A 20,382-nucleotide genomic window follows, 5' to 3' on the forward strand; every position below is an offset into this window, starting at 1 on the left:
CTCTGAATTAACTCAGGAGGAAACCAAAGGAACCAAAGCCTTGCTGGGGTTCTTCAGTAAAAGTTTCTGTCTCCCTGACAAGCAGGCTGTGAGATATTCTGCTCCACAGCTCTGCATGGACAAAGGGAGAAACTTCCATGGATGTGTTTGAGGAAACACCATTGCTATAGCCAAAAGAGGATGCAGGGATTAAAAAAATGCAATACATTTGCATTTGTAATTTTAATGTAATTTTTAAAAAGGTCTCATCTGACATATTTCACAGCAATCACCCACATTTATGGAGATTATCTACATCCCCATCTATGAAAGCCTGTTTCTACAGCACATTATTTACCATATCCTCCATGTCAGTAAGGAATCTGAAAAGGAATTACCTTTTGTTGGTATTTCTGACTTCAGTTGTTTTTACAGGTGAGTTCATTACTTGAAATGACGAGGTTATCTGAGTTTCACACATTAAGACCCATTTACTGTATCTTTTGAGGTGACACTTTAAAACCCAAGTGTCACTGCAAAGGACACAACAGCAGCACACACTTGTTCCCTCCTGCCCTAAAGTCAGGCCCCTTTGTGATCACTCACTGCTAAAAATTATTTCCAGGACTAGAACTTTTTGATCCTCCATATCCAGTCATGGACGAAGTTTGTGGCAATTTTTTGTTCATGTTTTCTACATTTAAATCAGAAAATGTACTGGGCACTGATTTTTTTTTTTTCCATTCCAAAGCTTAATTGTTCACAGGCTTTATGAATCCATGGCAAAGGAAACTTTGGGTTGTTTTTCTGTATGTACCTTCTAAACTAAGTGGAAAGGCAAAGGAGGGTGGAGAGATGGGGAATCACTACCCTGAAACAAAACTCAAACTTCCCAAATCCTCAGGGACACAGGGTGACAAAACCACTTCCAGGAGAAGCAGCTGCAGCTGGAGGTGTGACAGCAAAACCCCGAAGTTTGTTTAAAAATAACAGCCAGACACGGAGCTACATGAACACGTATTTACTGCAAGTAGCTCTATGGAAAGCCAAGTCAGATAAATATAAACACTATACAGAGCTTCAAGCCAGTCTCCCAAACCGCAGACGCGATGTGTTTTACAAAGAAAACAACAGAACAATATTTACAATGGAAGACAAAGCCAGATCAATCAGCCCAACTTTAAAACAGATCTGTGGAGCAGAAATAGCAAATATAATGAACAGTTTCAACCATATATGTTTTAGTTTGTACAGACAATAACTGTCCAATATCAAATTAAATTTACAGGACAAACATTGTTCTATCATTGGTATTTTTGTACTATACAGCAGCATAAACGGGTAGCTGGAAGGTAGAATATATATAGTGATATGTTTTACATCATCTGAAAATGTTCTTCCAGCACAATACTGAATAAATTAGTTGCTGTAAACTAAGAGATTCAAAAAGATTGCATATTTATTATGCCGTACCTATTAGTATTTGTACCACTACACTTGAGGTTACCCATTTACTTATTTATTCAGCATGTATTAAATCAGTGCTGTATATTGTACAATGGCAGCCTCAGGGAATCTAATATGAAATAAGTATGTAACAAATTTCTTCAAAACAACCTTTTCCTTTCACATTTAAATGTTTAGAACTACCTTGATCCAAATTTTGATTTCTTAGAAAAGATGTAAAGCTTTATAAAAAGCTGTCTACGTATTGCATTATTCATTTATGAGACCAACCAACAGCTCTATGGCAAGACAGTATCATGGTCTGTGAGAGTGGTCGTGGTTTTAATTCCTGTATGTTTAGCAGCAAGTAAATTGTACCAACTGAAGCTTCTCTTCCAGAATCAAAACCAGGTCTGTGCTTTTGAACCCTGTCACTGTGTGAACTCACTGGTACCACATTTCCCAAAAAAACCATCTCTGGTGTTTCAGTGACCTGCACATTTATTTCACTGCTGCTCAGACACAGACCCGTGCCTGATTTGTTACAAACTGTACCAGAAATCAGAGGTGTGTGCTGGAGCTGAGCCTGGCACAGCCCGTGTCCAGCAGCCCCTGCAGCATTCCCAGCTCTGGGAGCAGCACAGCACGAGGATTTATTGGTGAGTACCACTTTGAAACCCTGGAGCAATCGTCAGTGCCTTGCAGAATCCATTGCATGTACCAATGACTAGTGTCATGCTCTTTTAAATTGCAGTGTTAAAAAGCTAAGCTCATTTCAACCAAAAAAAATTTAAAAATTTCAGTACAAGAGTGAAGCGCTTAAATTGTAGAAAAATCAGGGCTTATTTTAAAAATGTCAAATAGTCATTGTTCACGTTTCTGTCAGTGGGATAAAGACAATTGATAAGCCAACATTTTACCTTTTTTTCCCCATTATGCCAGAAAGAAAGAACAAAAATAGTCCCAAATTAAAAGTAAGATCAATTAGGGTGGTTTCCCTTTAAAAAGCTACAGCTGACAGGTCTAATGCAGAAGTCACAAACATTGGATACGACTCCGCAGTTCTCCATTCGAATCCATGAACAAAAACCTCGTTTTACACAATTTATATTTATAAACAAGAACAAAAACAATCTACAAGACAACCAGCCCATTAATCCTACTTTGTACATACCAAAATTCTGAGCAAAAAAAAAAATATTCCATTTAAGCTCTGACAGACACTTGATTTAAAAGCCTCTAGCCTATGCTCAAGAAATACCTCTTGTACCATAAAAGCAAAACCTTTAAAAAAAAAGAAAAAAAAGGCAGAAGAGGTCTCTTTTCCTCAGACCCATCCAGTCCCATGGGTTCACCCCTCAAGCTCCTGTGCACCTCTCCCTCCCTCCTTCTGCCCAGTCACCTGGAAAAATCCTGAACTGCCAAAGTATTTCTAAGCAATACATGTTTTAAGCTAACCACTTGTTAATGTACCAGAGAAGTAAAACCCATGTTAAACAGACAATCAGAAACCAGCTTTGACTTCTCAGAATATAAATCTTTTAAAAAAAATTAACAGGAGAGGCAGGAAGAAGAAAGGGACGTCCAGGGATCTCCTATCAGCATTCACACTGCCTCCCAAATAGATATGACATGAAGGACCAAATTCCATCACCAAAGCACAGCTATGAAAAAAGGTCAATTCAAATTAATTCAATTGTAGAGAGCCAATGTCTATGAAAAAAAAAAAGAATGAAAAGGATGTGTGTCTATGTCCGTGCTGGTGGAAATGAAAGTAGCTGGAGCTGAGCTTTGCTTCCAAAAGCACCACACAGTTTCTGGAGTTACCAGCTGAAAAGTCTTCTCTTCCAACAATGGTTTCCATGGCAATGCAATCAGTCTGGAAAGGAGAGGGGAAAAAAGAAAAGTCAGTGACATTTCAGATGTAAGTTCTGTCGGAAAGAATTGTTTTCCAGGGAGGGGAACACGTGGAGTCATCCAGGGCAGGAGGGAGAGCTCTGACTGCAGGTCCCTGGCACAGGCAGGGACATCCCCAGAGGGAGTGAGAGATCCTGAGGGGGCACAGGGAGGGTTGGGGGGGTCCCTTCTGCCTCAGCACAAACTCCCTTTTAACCCTGCACAGCCCTCACCTTTCTCATTTTTCAAATATTTCAGTGATTTCAAAATTAACTTTGTTTTCCTCAATTAAAGGAGGAAACGGCCAAAACACACCCACAACTTGAGATTCTGTTTGTGTTATTTCACAGGCATTGTAAGATCACTACAAAAAGCCATTGCTTGGTACACACAGAGTGTGATGTGGTCAGCAATGGCTTTGTTTTCACAAAAACCAACTGAAGCTATTATTTCTGAAATCATTTTCCTCTTTAGAAAAATATTGTTTTGTTGTAAGACCAAGGGATGAAAATATGCACCACAGCTTGCAATGAATCACACCTCAGTGATGCATGCAAGTCAAACATTAAAACAGTTAAAGCTTCTCTATTAAACTTCTCCTCAATAAAAATTAACTTTAGCAGCATCCCCCCACCCTTTCCTTGCTGTGGACCTGTAAGCTCACATAAAAGGAACTTCAAAACCTGTCTCTGCTTTTGTCAGGACGTTTTTCCTCCACGCCTTCCACACTGAAAGCTGTTTGACAAGTTATTCTAATCTCTCCAAGCACATCCCCAAAACATTTTCAAGAGCAAAGGCCCAGCTGCTGAATCAGACAATCCCATAGGGCAGAACTCGGTATTTACACCTGAAATGCCTTGAAAACTTTCATAAGGTAATGCCAAATTAACTCCAGATCCCCTGTGCATGGATTTAACTCAGCACTGGCTGAACAGCAAAGGAAGCTGTCAGAAAAAGGGAGGAAGAAGCTCTTCTAGAAGGTGAACAAATTCTGAGATGTGAATTAGAAGAGACAAGAGGTGCAATTCTCAGAGTAACCCAGCACTCCCCTGACAGCCTCAAACAAAAATGCCACCAAATAAAACTCGGTGGCCACATCAGACAGAACTTTTGCCTGCAGTGTAAACACACAGCTGTTCCTGGACTGTCACGAGCTCTTCCAAGAAAATCTGCTCAGTCTACCAAAAAAATAAAATCTGATAACTGATCATGGCAACAAACAAGCAGCAAAAAAACCTCTGCAAAAACCCTCTCGAGGCAGCCCAGAAATAAACTGCTCTAAGTGGTTTTCCCTGCACTGCACCCTACACTGGGCTGTTTTATTTCAAATTAAGGAACACACTGAGAAAGCACTCTGCAAGTTTTCAATGCAAAAATCACACAGTTTTATAAAAATTAGGGGCAGAGATCTTGTTTTTGTAATTCATTAGATGCAAAGCCAGTGTGTTCCACTTGAAAATGGATGAGATGAGAATATACCGAATTTACACTTCACTTCCTGCATCTGAATTATCAGGGCCACACAAGTCAGGACACTGAAACGTACTGAGAGGCTCTGAGAACACAGCAGACATACCCTAAAATTCCCTCAAAGAAAGCCATCCCAAATAATACCTGTTTTTACAGGAAAGGCTTTCACTGACATAATTCTCCAATTGATTCCTAAAAGGATAAAAGCTTTGCTTACAGAAGATATTAATTAAAGATAATGAAATTATTAAAATCTCCATGTCAAAGACTAAGACAGCTTAATGCTTTCTGGAGAACACTGCTGAAGTTCCCAATTTCCTGAACTGCAGGTTAGAGGGAAATCAGAATTAATCTGGTTTAGGCAGATCAAAAGCAGCAGAGCAGCCCCAGACTTTTTGTGGCCACACAATATTCCTGTTGTTCAGGAAAACACCAAACCAGCACAACCTGAGGACACAATGAGGCATCCTAAAGGGTTTTGTTCATCAGCCAGGCTGAGGCTCATCTACCCAAATTCTCCATAAATTAGTGAAAATTATTCTTTTGCTCCAAATCTTACCAAATACACAGTTACTACCCCATGCCACTGTCCCACTGGAATTCTTATTTTAATGGCACAGCTTTAGACCTTGCAGGAGGGAAGCAGTGTTACCTGAGAAAAGCCAAATTTCTTCTGAATTTACACCTGGCAGACACCAAGGCTACAAATCCAAACCAAACCTGCCACACTTGCTGCATCCCTCACTCGTGCCTGGTGACCCAAAGCCTGACACAGACACATCCTGACTTGGCAAGGCACATTCTCCTTGTACTTTCTTCAGCCAACAACTGACTGATGATGCTCCAAATCAGCTAATTCGTGTATGTTGTATCTATAATTTTACTGACTTCCCACAAGCAAAAAAAAGCAAAATTTGGTTTAAAAAAACCCTGTTGCATGACCCACTTTTCACTGGATAAACTATTTAAACACAGCAACTGGTAACAGTATCCCAGTGAATTAGACTTCAGGGTATATTTCTAAAATTTAGAAGGCAAAATCACTCCTACAAATAAACTTCATGCACAATTGTTCATTCAAAATATGGTTTTGCTATTATTAGTGCTCAGCAATTCCACGAGCTAAAAACCTCTCCAATGCTCTCAGATAATTCCTACTCACTTTGCAGAAATGCCTTATCTCCTGCAGCAGTGGCTTTTCCCTGTTTGAATAAACAGCAGGGTTGTTTCTAGGAAGGCCTCGTGCACACTCCTAATGTCATCTCTTCTGCTGATATTGTTCCTAGAATCAGTAAACTTGCCTGCAGTTTTGGCAGAGGTCTAAAACCAACTCAAACTGAACTAGACAGCTTGACAAGAAGTTGTTGGAGGGTTTTTTGTTTGTTTATTTGGAGGTTTTTAACTAAATTTCTATTTCAATGTAACACAACAACACTAAAAATTAGCTCTTCTCCACCTCAAGAAACAGAGTTCAAAATTTCAGATTTTCACGTTGCAGAAGAATGAAATAAAAGGTTCTGCTTTTGAAAAAGCATTCTCACAGCAAGTGTGTGAGTTACTGCACCTGACCTGAAGCACAGAAAACACGGGTAAATTTTAGCCAAAGAAAACAAAGTTGTTTGTGTGGCTTCTGAGAATCCCACCTGCTGCAATTCCCTCTGCTCCCATTGCAAAGGTCAGGAGCCCTCAGTGCCAGTGGAATATTTCGTGTCTGTGCTCCGGGGGCAGAGTGGGCAGCAAGGAGTGTCTGGAGACCAAAGGAGAGCAAAGAGCCACAGCAAACAGCTCTGCACGCACAGCCCTGCAGCCAGAACAGAGCTGGAATATTTGGGAACACTTGGGAAGCCTCAGTAGGGCAGAAAATCCCTGCAAGGAGTGACACAGCTCCCCACGAGGAACAAGAGCAGGACTGGGACATCACAGGGGGGTTTAAAAGCCCAGATGACAGCACAGCTCCACACTCAGTGTGGTACAGCACACTGGAAAAGTGTGTGGCAGAGCAGGGCACAGCATCTACACAACCCTGAGCGGCCTGCAGAAAAGAGATAAGATTTGTTATCTCCTCCACTACACACACCAGCTGCCAAACAAAGCTGGTGCAGAGCAGGGTCCAGAGGGGGCAGAGGTCTGTGTGCAGCACGGCCTGAGGGATTCTGGGCTGCTGTGGATGCAGGAGTTACACAGCACCAAAGACAGTGCAAAAGTACTGGGATTAAAGAGAAATAAATAATTATAAACCAGACAAACTACACCAGGCTTAAGAAATCCCCCAAGCTGAAAAAAAAAAAAGAAAATAAGGAAATCAGAGGCTTGTGTGTATGTTTGTGGGAGGTATCACACATCCCTGCCCTGCTCCTCTGCTGGGCAGTGCCAGCACAGCTCTGGGGCCTGAGGGAGCCAAACTGTTCTTAGGAACACAGCCAAGAGAAAGGGCAGGGTCACTCAGGACTAAAGGAGACAGCTCCCCACCTTCCTAACCCCTTTCCCCAAAACTTCATTTCTACACGAAGTTTCTCCTGTTTTAATTCATCCCTTCCCTCTCCTCAACCACTTTAGACATTAACACCTGCAAGCATTCAGCACTACCTTCCTCTTCCACCTCTAGTGCCATAAATGACTGCCAAAGGCAGAAAGTTCCTCCACAGCCACGCACCCATAGAGTTACCTGTGCAGGCTCATGTGTGCCTGCATAGAAAAATAAATGTATTTTTGCTATCACTCACTCTTTGCTATCACACATGGCAGTGGCATGCATCAATTTTTCACATTTCCTAATTATGACATTATTGACTCTCCATTAATATCAGGTCACCCCAAACCCTGGCTCACACAGGGGAGGAAAAGAAAGGTTCAGACTGGACTGCATGAGTGAGGCAACATCTTCTGAAACCTCAGGACATGCCCAAGAGCCAAGGATGGCACCTTCAGCTGCCAGCAGCAGTTTGGGAGCTGAGAGAGTTAAAGTGACTCTAAACACAGAAAACATTTAATCAAGTGTCCAACTCTTGTTTGGTGCCTACCCTGTGGAACATGGCAACATTAATATTTCAATCACTCACACCTCACCAGTGAATCAAGCTCCATGCTGCCACCACCTCCAGTTCTACCCAAAACCACTGCAGGGTCTGCTCAACCTGATCTGCAGACACAGAAATGAAGTAACTTTCTCCTGTGAAGTGACTGTGCTGCACTGCAGCCTCCACAGGTGTCCCTGCTGCAGTGACAGCCCTGCAGCAGCAACCAGCAGCTCCCATGCAGACCTGCAGATGGGCTCCAATGCTCTGCTGCAGTGGTTATGAATCCTAGAGCTCACCATCCCCACTGTGCCTCCTCTCCAGTGCCAGAAAACTGCCTGAAACTCAGAGGTGCCACCCAAAAAGACCCCAAGCACGAACCAGCAGTGCAGCACCAGCCTGGCTGCTTCTGCAGCGAGGTCTCACCACGAACACAGGCCCCATTGCACAGGACATTAAGTGCCAAGGATGCTGCAATGGTGATCCTGTGTTTTGGGATGCATTCCTGAACCTCTGCTCACATCAAACCTACCAGCCACGAGTCTGCAGGAAAATTAACTTACAGAAAGGAAAAAGATATAAAAACAACAAAAAAATTCATCACATTCCACATCTAAACAGGAGAAGTAAACATTGGGACATGCTCCTAACTGAGAGACACACGTTGACCCACATTCCTCTTACCAAGATTAATATCCTGGCCTGTGTTCTGACATTTACCTCATCCTTTTCAAGTCACTGAAACCATCACCACGGCTGTATTTATAGCTCACTACCTTCCCCTGCTCCCTGCCATGTGCATTCCCTTCCAAGGGCCTCCAGCAGCTTCCTCTGCTGCAGCCACTCTCAGCAGCCCTTATCTCCTCCAGGCTCTTATCTGCACTCTGCCCATGGCTGCAGCCTTGATCTCCATCTCCTCTCCACCCCAGCACATTAGGTTTCATCCTCTCTCCAGTTTCATCTCTAAATTGCAGCTCCTTAGGAGAGGGACCAGCACATTTACATTTGTGGCATCACCCAGGGACCTCCATCCTGTCTACCTGTTCAGGTTCCACAACAAGTGGGGATCCTGTCTGGAGAGAGCCTGTCTGGAGCTCCACTGGAGCTGTCATTAACAAACTCTGTCACAGCCATGTCTGAATGGCCGCAAGATCAAATCTGTTCATTTTTTGATCACATTTCCAACTGATTTCCTGTTCACCACAATCTGCTATTTAAAAACATCTTGTTCTGGAAACCTTTAAATACAAATCCCACCCACCCCCCAAAAAATCATACGGTGAAATACAGACAAAAAGGCCTCCCAAAGCATTTCACACAACAAAAACCAAATGTTGTTAAGCAGCAAATATACTACAAGAAAAGCAAAGAGCTTACAAATTGTTCTAATAGATAACTTTAAAAATCCATGCAGGAATGAGAAATGCCAGTGCTTGTCATAGCTTAAAGAGGGGTCTCATACAAGTGATGTATCCCAGGGCTCAGGAGAAAAGCTCTGCTTGGGCTGGCATGAATCAGTTCACATTTCTCAATGATGCAACATCTGCTTCACTGGCACCAAGAACATCCCAAACTCCTGCTAGCCTGAGAGATCTGGGTAAGAAGAAGCTCTAGTTCCCCCCAAAAAAATTCAGGCTCAGGAGATCCAGCAGGAAAAAAAAGCTACATGGCAAATTCATCTGGTCAGCAAGAACCAAAAACAATAAAGCAAACTGGGCTGGCATGAGCACAGGAACAGAATCACACATTCCCTGTGGGAGGAGAGTATCCCTCAACAGTGCCTCAATAAATTCAGAAACCAGTTTTAATGGTTTGTTTTTGCAATCCTTTTGATATTACTTCCTACAATTTTCAGAAGGAAAAAAAAAAGGCATTTTGATATTCCCAGTCCTTCCACAAAACTCTGTTCTACTGAAATGGAAACCTTTCTCCAAGTAGGCAGCGTATTTATCAGCCTTTCATACCCTAGCAAAAAGAAAGACTATACTTACCTATTTCATGCCCTAAATAATAATTCAGTTTGGTATTTATAGAAGTTCATAACATACCTATGCAATGCAGTGAATACAACCCCTATTTACCTTTAGTAGTAATTTATTAATGTTTTCAATTTTCTTGAGTCACATTAAGTTGCATCTTTACCTTGGAATCACAGCCAAATTGTAACTATAATAATTTCAGTATAAGCCACTTCTTTCAAAAAGAATAAAAAAGATTAGACCTCACACTTAGCTCACCAATCACTGGTACACAAACACACACAGGTGCAGTCTCAGTTTGCATCCAACCATCGATCTAAATCAACAGGAAAATAATGTTTGGAAATAAGCAACCTCTGGCCCTTAAGATACAGCTCATGACTTGAGGAGGGCAGAAAATTCTTGCTCAGTCTACTGACACTGCTGCTCCTGGGGTTATGCTGCACCTGAAGCAAAATCTCCACGAATCCAAACACTTCTATATGTTTAAGATCGTTTAGATAAGATACTCAGCAACACCTCTGAAACGCCTTTGATGAGTCAGGCTCATTTACCTTTGTCTTCCCACTGCCCTCAAGTATGTCAGAAATCCCTTCCTGATCACAGCTCTGCCTCTCAAGTAAATCATAACCCATCCCTAAGCTGCAGTGACCTTCACAGAGTTGCAGGGCTTGATTAAAAGTGGAACACACTTCTCCATTTCCCCCTTGTCACTGCCTAAACCTGCAGGACAACAGTGCAATTTGATCACGGGATTGCTGTGATTTGTAGAACCTAAAGTGAAAAAAGTTAACCAGCAAATTTTCAGGGTGGACCACCCAACAGTTCTCCAGCCAAGTCATCACACAATATTTCAGGATCCTCCTAAGATAATGGGCCATTTTTAGGAGAAAACAGCAGGAATAGAATATCCCCAGGCTCAAAAAAGCTTGACTCTCTCACACCTGCCTTCCAGTTTATCACTGCATTTTCCTTTGAGTTGAAGAATGCCACATTTGATCACAACAGTACCCAAAATAGAGCTCTGGAGTTTGTTTCCTTCTTCAGCCCAGAAAAACAAACTCGTCAGCGCAATCAACAGCACTCAGCCTGGTTTTGGGAGCACCACAGATCCACAAACAGAGCACACACACACCAAGGCACAACACAGCACTATGAGCTCTTTTTAGTACCACCCAAAACCTCAAGGTATAAATCCTCCCCCGAGCAATCAAAATGACGAAAATGTCTTAAAGATCCTTTCATAAAAAAAAGACCATACACAGAGAAAAGCAAACCCAAACTCTACCTACTGCTAACATGGCACTGGACATACAAAACCCCCAAAGAAACTCCCGGTGACAAACCAGCCCAGGAATTCCATGGAATACAGCTCTGGAAAGAGCAAAGGAGCTCTGCCCACCCTCTGCACCTCCAACAGGGAACAAGGGGAGCTCAGACACCAAGGGAGGAGGGGAAAACGTGAAGTTATCGAGGGAAGAGTAAAAGGTAATAATGCCTTTAAGATTTCAACAAAAGACTTGAAAATAAAAACCAAAACAAACCCCCAAACAACCACAAAAAGAACTCTGAACCCACGCTGGGTTACTCCCAGACCTCCTGCATCCTGCAGCCAATGCTCTCACCTATACACAGGTACAGGCAAAAAGTGGCAGACTTTCAAAAAGACAAATGTCACCATCAGGGATTTAAAGTCTGGAAAGCTGATTTCCAGAAGTATTTCAACACTGACCCCAAGCAAGCATTCTCCTCTAATGGCAGGGGAACATTCTTGTCTCAGACTTTGTCACCAAAGCACAAGGAAAACCAAACTGATTCTTGGTCAAATATGTCATAATTAACTCACTCCCACACCACACGGCAAAAATCTGTTCTGCCTTCAGCAGCTCACACACTACTCAAGAAGAAATTACCCTGGGTATTTTTAAGCATAGCTGTAAGTTACCCAATATTATTCAAGTGGCATCTGTTACAGCAAGATTAAAATGGTTTGAGTTGTTTGGGTTTTTTAAAGAATTATTATCCCAGTACTACTTCAAAGATGTAGGATACACAGCAGCATTTGGATGTGCTGCAGTAGAGTTCCTCAAATTATTTTTAAATGGGCCCCTGCCTTAAGTATTCTGCCAATACAGAAGAGCCTCAGTTTGAAACAAACTTTCAAACCACTACTTAGAAACCCAAAAGGAGTGGTTATTTGCTTCATATCCCATAAACTGTAATTTACTATATTAGTAATAGCTAAAACTTTCAGCTTCTGAATTTCTCCAAGTGTATATTGTTCCTTATATTCTTCAAGATTTTGCATTTGAAATATGCAAGTTACCAGAGAGGATTTGGACAATTTGGAATGTAACCTTTCTTTACAGCTGTTGTTGTTTTCCTCCCTCTCAGCTTCACAACGTGTACACAGCTCTCTCACCCAGCCCAGCACAGGAGAGATTAAAAAGGTAGAGAATAATTATATTATAATCCTGCACTTTAGAGAACATCTTGAATAACATCCCAGAACAGTGTTAGAGTATCAGGTGAGTATCACAGGGCAGCAGGTAAGATTGAAGGGTGGGTGTAAAACAGCTGAGTTGTCATTAAGCTGAACATCACATTTATTCTAAACAGTTGTTTTTTTGAGTCCAGGGTATCTTTGCAGGTATAATATTTCTAATTAAGACTGAAGAAACTTGTATTATCCAGGACTCATTATGCATTTTATTACTGCCATTCTCATTATCCTGCTTAGTTTCTACAAGGTCCAATAACAAGGTGTACATTAGCTAAGCCCTGTTTGAAGTAGCTTTAGTGTTCTGTACTCCTAGCACAAAATGTCATGACTCAGATTCATGTAATCAAAACTGCAAACCACTTGCTTCAATATTGTGTAACAATTTCATGATGAAATTGTTTTGTTAATGACCTCCTTCAACTGCAAGCATTGAAAATCAGGATCTTGTATTCTTTTGTTCATTATCAACATAAAACCTGAGCTCAGCTTTGCCTAAACCCCCCCAAAAAAAGTTTAACAACAAGTTACCATTCCAGGTTTGTGCTCTCCCCCTCCTCCATACACGTCATGAATGGAGAAGGGGAAAAAAAAAGTTTGATTCACACCAGTGAACCTGAACCAGAAGTAGTTTGGGAATTACAATGAGTGAGCAGTGATGCATTGGAAATGACTCCACCACCCTCAGCAGTTCACAGAACACAGCTGAGTCACAGAACACAATATGCCACTTAAGCAAACAAAAACAAACGAAAAAGCAAACAATCCAAAGCCAGGAAGTGTTTTCCTTCCAATAAAACTGTGGTTCAGAGAGAAGAGATGGAGTTCTCTACCTGACAGAGAAATTAATACAGATGGGATTGCTCCTTTCTAGGAAGTAAAGGGTAAATACATCTGCCAAATATTTTCCTTAAGGATGGATTTAGCCACAGAGCACTTTTTCAGGCAGAGAGACTGAAAAAGTGAAATGCAGTAAGAAAGACAGCAAGCAGTTCTGCTAAGTCTCCAAAAGAATTAAAAATATCAATTACCTAAAGGCACACGACACCTCTTCAGGAGGCAAGAGGTTTAAGAGTGAAGCTTCATTTTTACCACTTAATGCAATGTGAAACTGTTTTTCTGGATGACAGAAAACTCTTTAATTATTAAAATAAAAGGTTTATTACCATGGAAACCAATAAGCTGTTTAAAGAACACAGACCTCTAAAACTGTGCTTGCTATAGCACAGAGACATGATGTGAAAATAAACAGCCATCCTTAGGATCAAAAATTTTAAGTAATTCCTGAGAAATAGATATACACCACCGATTTCCAGCACTGGGTTCAAGCCTGGCAAGCTGCTTTTAGCCTGGAATATTCCAAAATCTGTTTATCCCTTCATGAGCCCCATAAGTGACCAGTGTCCACACCCCACCTACCTCCTACTACACACCAGAAATATTTCACACTGCCTCTACAGAAAACTCTTAGGCCTTGTGTAATTTTGTGTTTCTTCTCAGGACTAGGAAGGTGCTTGATTTCGTGGGAAAGCCCATGGTTTTTGCACAGAGCTGGTTTTGCCTCATTTTAATGCATTTCATTTCCAGAAAACTTCAATTCCCAACAAAAACCAGCATTAGTTATGCCTCTCTCCTCTGCCACTTGTAATAGAGAAGGGAAAATCCCCAAGCACAGAGCTGTAGATTCTTTGCTGCAGCAATAGTGAGCAAAATGCTGATCACAAATAGAATTTCTAAACACAGTATCTCTTGTAAAGTATTTTCCAATGTTGTATTTACAATACAGCTGAAAGGAAAACATCTTTATGCTTTGTTTCAGTTTTGTAAAAAAATTTATTTCATAACACACATTTTAGTCACATAAGGGCAATAAGATCAAGTTAAAAATTCTGCTGGTTTTGGAGGTGCTTTTAAAAACAACAAAAGAGGAAAAAACAAACACAAGTCAGCTGCAGCCATCAGTGTGCCTCTGAGTGCAGACTGAGCAGGCAAATCTTTGAAGTGCTGAAAGACTGACTTTGGAAGAGAGCACGTCTTGGACTGGCAACTTTCAACATCTTCTAAATTTGATTCCAACCAACTAAACAAAGCAGAGGAAAAAAAACCACTAAGGCAAACCACACATTTCTGAGCAGCCCCAAGCAGTGCTGCCAGACTCTGAATGGCATGCCAGCTGAGTCAGGCTTGGACCTTCCACTAGTAAAGGCTGTGCAATTCAAGCTCCTGCAATACTTTCTACCTTTAGAAAAATAGTTTTAAAGCAAAACTAGGAAAAAAAAATCTTTCAGTGTAACTGAAAATATTAAAAATGTAAAAGTCAGCAGCAGCCTGCTCCCTTACTGCTTTATCTGTGGACAGAGTAGACAAGTATCAACATCCAACCATTAAATATAATTAAATATTAATTATATTCCTATTGGAATTTATTAAATATTTCCAGTTAGTATCCAACAATTACTGATTATACATACATGTGCAAAGAGAGGACAGCACCATTTCCAACAGAACTGGTTTTGTCCCAGTGAATTCCTGTGAGGACTTCAGTGGGTCACTGGCACCAAGCAGGGATTGCTCTGCAGAGCTCCTCTGAGTGCTGGCTCTGCTCCCACCACGAGAGTTTATCACAGCACAGCAGTGTCCCTCCTCTGTCCCACGCTCTCTTCCTCACCTGTGACACCTTTATTTTTATGCACAAACTGCTTTACCTCAGCCTGGGTCAGATCACTGACAGGCAGCAGCTTCCCCTGCCAGGTCTGAGACTCTGCCCAGAGCCCTCCTCAGCTGCTGCACAAAAGGCACAGCCCAGGGAAGGTCACACCTCAGCTGAGCCCTGGGGGCTGCTGAGCCCCCTCCACCTGCCCAGCCAGGCCCTCAGGACACCACAGCTCAAAAGGAGCCACCAAACCTTCAAGGGGGAAAAAAAAACTGAGTTCTGTTCACGTGAGATTCAGATAAATCAATCTGGGCAGATTTGCATATTAAAAAAATGCTATAATACGTATCTCGACCATTAAGAAGAAACAAGAAATATATTTAAGCCTCAAATTTTGAGGTCTAAACCAAACTCAACCATTTTGAGCTTTCAAATTGCAAAATTTGAAAGCTCAGGAAAAAAAATGAAGAGTCATCTACTTCTAAGAAGGGAAAAAGAAAAGCAGAAGTGACGGCAAGAGCTACCATAACCTCAGGAGAAGAATGCACAACAAAAAATACTATTAATGCTTACGTTAGCAAAATTAATTAAAAAAAAATGCAGATGACAGTTTGGTAACACCTCTGACTGCCTAGAAGAGGCACATAATCCTTTAGGCCGAGGACCACATTCCCTTTCCCTCCTGCTCGGCAGTTCAAATGCTGCACTACAACAAAACTGGTTGTACTAGAATAACACAGGAGATTATAAAAAGCATTTACCCCACTCTGAAGACAGCGCTAAGCAGACAATCTAATGCCTGTGCTTATGCAAGCATGAAAGGGAAGTGCTTTTAAAGTTACCAACCTTTTCTCGCAGCGTTACACTTGAGCCCATCTGATCTGCTGAAGTCTATGCTTACGTAAGCCCCACTGTCCAAAGCTGAAGTACCATTTTGGAGGTGGCAGCCTGGCGCTGTCGTGCTCGCCTCACAGCTCACAGGGTCATCCCGTAAATTCAGAGCGATGTAGTTTAAGCCATTCTGAAATCCAGTTGAGGTATCCCTGGACATTTTGCCTTCCTGACCGTCAGAAATGTTCTCATCCGGTTTTAACCAAACGTTGTCGAATGAGGCAGAGCTGTGTCTTTTGCTACTGTCAGTAAAGAAAGAGGATGAGGTTGTCACGGTGCCAGCAGAAGAGAACGTTTCAGAACTGTGTCTCCTCCTGCCTTGAGGGTCAGCTCGAATCACTTTGGGGCCTACAGGAGGGTCAGAGCTAGGGACAGAGAAGCTACTGCTACCAGCATATCGATCAACAATGCAGAGTCTGTTAACGATGGAAGAAGGGCTATCGATCTTCACAGCACTGTCAGACTCGGCGGCAAACGGCCTGGGTGGTGTTGCTGCCATGTTGAACGTCATCTCGGTGTAGTCATCAGTCCTGTTACTCGCCGTGCTCACACAGGCAGCACCAAATGAAAGCCTGGCATAGTCAGGGTTGGGTTGGTTTCTAGGAATACTGGAACTTGCATAAATTGAAATATCTGTTAGAGAGTTCGACAGTTCCTTCGCTGCTTTCGGTGACTGCACATCCAGGTCAACGCTCATGTAATCAGAGAGCGGAGACTGTCTGTGGTCACTGCTCGAGCCCAGAGAGGATGGAGATCCTTCTGCAGACAGGGAATAGGGTGTGTTACTCGCCTTTTCATTGAAGTCGATGTTGATGTATTCACCAGGACTCGCTGGCTCGGGTGGAACTGTACGATCGTACATCCTGGGGATGGTGTTACTCCCCCTCGTACCCAGGGGCAGCCGTGTGGGCCTGGCAGCCCTGCTCTGCACAAGTCCTTCATTTGAACCTTTAAATGTTGGCAATTTAGAGATGCCATTGGCCAGAGTCTCACTGCTGCCCCCCTTTACATTTTCTGGTGCATCATACAAGAGTTTTCCAGGTGAAGACATTGGAACATATTCACTGTGGTCACCATTTTGTCCTGATAACGCCTTAAAGCTTCGGGGCAAAGAAAAATATGAACTAAACCCTTTGGAAACTGAAGCACTATGAATATAATTTGAATCACTGGGGTGCTTTGGAACTGAATTACCAGGTGACATATCCATATACTCGTTGTTTACAATCTTCTCATTACTTCCTTTAGAAGCAAATCCAGTTAAAGGACTCCGTACAGGTGAAGAGCTGTCCTTTGGAAACATCATCATATAGCCTCGGGAGTCAACCTGAGATGGTGACCACGAATTGTTAATCTGTTTTGGAACAGACATGCTTTTAGGAGTCATTGGCAAATAATCGCTGGTGCTGGACAGAGAAGATGCAACTCCTGGCATCATTGGCATGTACCCATCATCCCTGGCTTTATTCCTGCTTTGGTTACTCATGGAATCAAGGTTAGTGTCACTGTACTCCAATTCATGGTTATCTTTCAATTTTGGTGTTTCAGAGTAAAGTAATCGTCCGTGATTTCCTGCAGAATCTTCATCCAACAAAGCTGTAGTTTGTGTTGTCTTCTGCTGCACTGCTACAGAAGTCGGCTTTGTTAGAGAGTAAGTTCTTTTCCTGAAACATTTTTCAGCCTCCATATAATCATCTCTTGAGCCATCGTCTCCCTGTTGCTTATTCATGGACATGTATTCACTCAGGCAGTTCTCCTCTCTGATAGGTGGTGTGTTTCCCAGGGAATCTGGTGTGTTACTCCTCACTCTAAAGTACCTGAAATCTCCAGGGCTGGAGCCATACTCATCAGAAGAGATGAATCCCCCATCACTCGGGGAACCACAAACAGATGAGCTAGAAGGCCTGGTCAGCATGTCCGAAGCAGAACCATGGCCGCTGCTGGAAGAAACACTGATGGGACTTGTGGTGGAGGGAAAATGAGAAACAGGCAGCGAAGCAGACCTGGTGTGGTAAGATGAGCTGAAAGCAGCTCTCACGTACCTTGCGCTCCCCTCTTGCCGGCCCAAATTCATCCTTGCAGTATTCAGGTGGATCAGACTCCCAGTCACTGACCTGAAAGGTCTGGTCATGGTTCCTTCTCCTTCACTGGACGTTCTGAAGCGATAGGAGTTGTTGCTTTTGGTGGTAGGAGGAGTCCCTCCAGCAACGCTCTCAGTTCTAGATCTTCTCTGCAAGCCTGTCTGGCTGGGTGGTAGGTTGCCCAAGTTCCTCCTGGTGGTGATGAAGGAGATGGGATTGGTACCGCTGCCACCACCAGAGGACTGGCTCTTGCTTCGGGGCCTGAACTCTGCAAAGGCCTTTAGAGCTTTCATGGTATCCAGAAAGGTCTCGTGCATATTTTGGGCAACAACCGAATCATCCACTTGCATCCAGAGCTCCCCGGGTCCAATGGAGGCAGATCTGCCCACTTCAATAAAGAAGAAGTTCTCTGAGTGTCCGCAGCGGCGAATGTTCATAAGCTGCAAGTGAACAGAGGGCACCTCGGAGTTCAGCTTGACAAGGTGGATGGCCTTGCTGGAGAGGCACAACCTGTACACTCCAGTGAGGTTTTTCGTTTGTCCCAAGCCTTTGGGCTTCACGTTGACCTGCCACACCTCCTTGAACACGGTGCCAGGCCTCAGGGTGGCCCCGTAGTGCTCATCATCCTCGTCCACCTGCTGATCGGCATGGTCCTCCTGCTCCAGGAAGCCCCTCTTGCTCTGATTCATGAGCTCGCTGATGGCCTGGTACCAGGCCTCCTGCTCCGCTTCGTTCTCAGCCAGCATGGCGAAGTACTCGTCCTTGGTGTACAGGGCGATGATGTGCTTGTGCTTGGCGTCGGCGCGGCGGCTCACGGTGAAGCACTGGTACAGGGGGATGACCCGCTTGGGCGGGGGGCAGCACAGCGCGGCCGCCCCGCCGGCCCCCGCCGCCCGCAGGCTGCTCTTGAACTTCTTCTCGCTGTCATAGTACTCCAGCCGGGCAGGGGCCAGGTGGCTCTCGGCCCGCAGCACGAAGTAACGCTTGTGCCCGTGCTTCTGCTTCCGCAGGTACCCGCACTTCCTCACGTCCTCGCCGGCGCCGCGGCCCGCCGGGGGGGGCTGCCCGCCGCGGCCCGCTGAGGGAACGGCCCGGCCCGGCGCGGCCTCGGGCGCCGGGCACAGCGAGGCGCTGGGCGAGCGCCGCAGCAGCAGCAGCAGGTGGTGCGGCTGAGGGGACGGGCAGCGCCCGCCCTCGCCCGCCGCCGGCTCCCCCTCGCCCGCCACCGCGCCGAGCACGCCGGGCTCCTGCTGGGGCGCGGCTCCGCCTCCCGTGTGCCGGGCCCCCGGCTCCTCCTCGCCGCCGCCGCCGCCGCCGCCACTGCCGCCGCCGCCGCCCGGGCCATTCATCCCGCTCGCCATCTTAGGGGCCACGCAGGGTCCGGTGCCGCCGGGGACGGGCCACAGGGCGGGCAGCGGGAATCCGCGCTCACCGGAGAAGCGCCCGGCGCATGGGCAACGGGCGGTGCCTCCTGCGCCCCCAGCCCGGTCCGCGCTTCCGCCGGTCGCTCCGGCCACTCGCACTCACGGGCGGCGGCGGCGGCACCGCGGCGAAAACATCACGTGACTCCGCCGGGGGCGGGGCCGCGGCGGGCGGGGCGCGCGGGGCGAGGGGGCAGCGGCGAGCCGACCGGGCCGCGCGCCAGAGTGGCAGCGGCAGAGCCAATAGGAAACGGCAGTTCTTCGCCAGCGAGCCAATCAGCGGGAGGAGCAGGGAGGAGGGGCGGGCTTCGCTGCGCCCTGGTCGGGGAGGCGGGGCTACGGCGGATGGGCAATGCGGCGGACCAATGGGACGCGGCGGCCGCCCCGGGCTGGCCGCGATCTGGAGGGGCGCGTCCTGTGCTAGGCAAAGAGGCGGGGCCAGCCGTGATTGGCAGGAGTGTTGAGCGGTCGGTCCGACAGCCAATCCGCGCCTCACACACACAGACGGGGGAGGCAAGGCCGGGGAGCTGTGTACTCGGCGGCGAGAGTAAAGGGGAAGGCGGGCCCTTGAGAAGATGGGCAGGCTGTTTAGCTAATGAGCGCAAAGCCCCGGCTGACGACCACTACCGGCTGACGTTGCGTTCGCCCGGTTCCTTCTGGGCGGGGCCCGCCCCTAGCGCGCGGGGCTGGCGGCGGCTGCTATTGGCCGGCAGAGATGAGGGGGCGGAGCGCGCGCGCGGAAGAAGTAAACAACCCCGGCAGCGCGCGGGCGGGCGCTGCGGCCGCGCGTGACCCCCTCAGGGCGCCATGTCCGACCCCGGGGCTCTGCCGCGCTCGCCCTCACAGGTCCCACACATCTTGTCAGCCTCCAGAGCCCCCTCACAGCCCCCACAGACTCTCATAGCCCTCACAGATTTTCTCGTAGCCTGCTCAGAAGCCTCACAGCCCCCACAGACTCTCACAGCCCCCACAACCCCTCAATGCCCTCACAGATTCTCTCGTAGCCTGCTCAGAACTCTCACAGCCCCCACGGACTCTCACAGCCCCCACAA

General features: G+C 45.4%; 1 protein-coding gene across 1 annotated transcript; it reads right to left on the bottom strand.

The window, feature by feature from the left end:
* Positions 1-985: 985 nt before the first annotated feature.
* On the bottom strand, positions 986-19,442 carry IRS4 (insulin receptor substrate 4). Its single transcript, XM_063416886.1, has 2 exons — positions 15,784-19,442; positions 986-3,304 (listed from the first exon to the last, which is right to left on the bottom strand). Exons 1-2 carry the CDS (start codon positions 19,268-19,270, stop codon positions 3,300-3,302), a joined length of 3,492 nt encoding a protein of 1,163 aa, XP_063272956.1. The 5' UTR covers positions 19,271-19,442; the 3' UTR covers positions 986-3,299.
* Between the last annotated feature and the right edge of the window lie 940 nt (positions 19,443-20,382).

The sequence above is a fragment of the Prinia subflava genome, chromosome 20, assembly GCF_021018805.1.
Source record: "Prinia subflava isolate CZ2003 ecotype Zambia chromosome 20, Cam_Psub_1.2, whole genome shotgun sequence".
In the NCBI taxonomy this organism is placed as follows: Eukaryota; Metazoa; Chordata; class Aves; order Passeriformes; family Cisticolidae; genus Prinia; species Prinia subflava.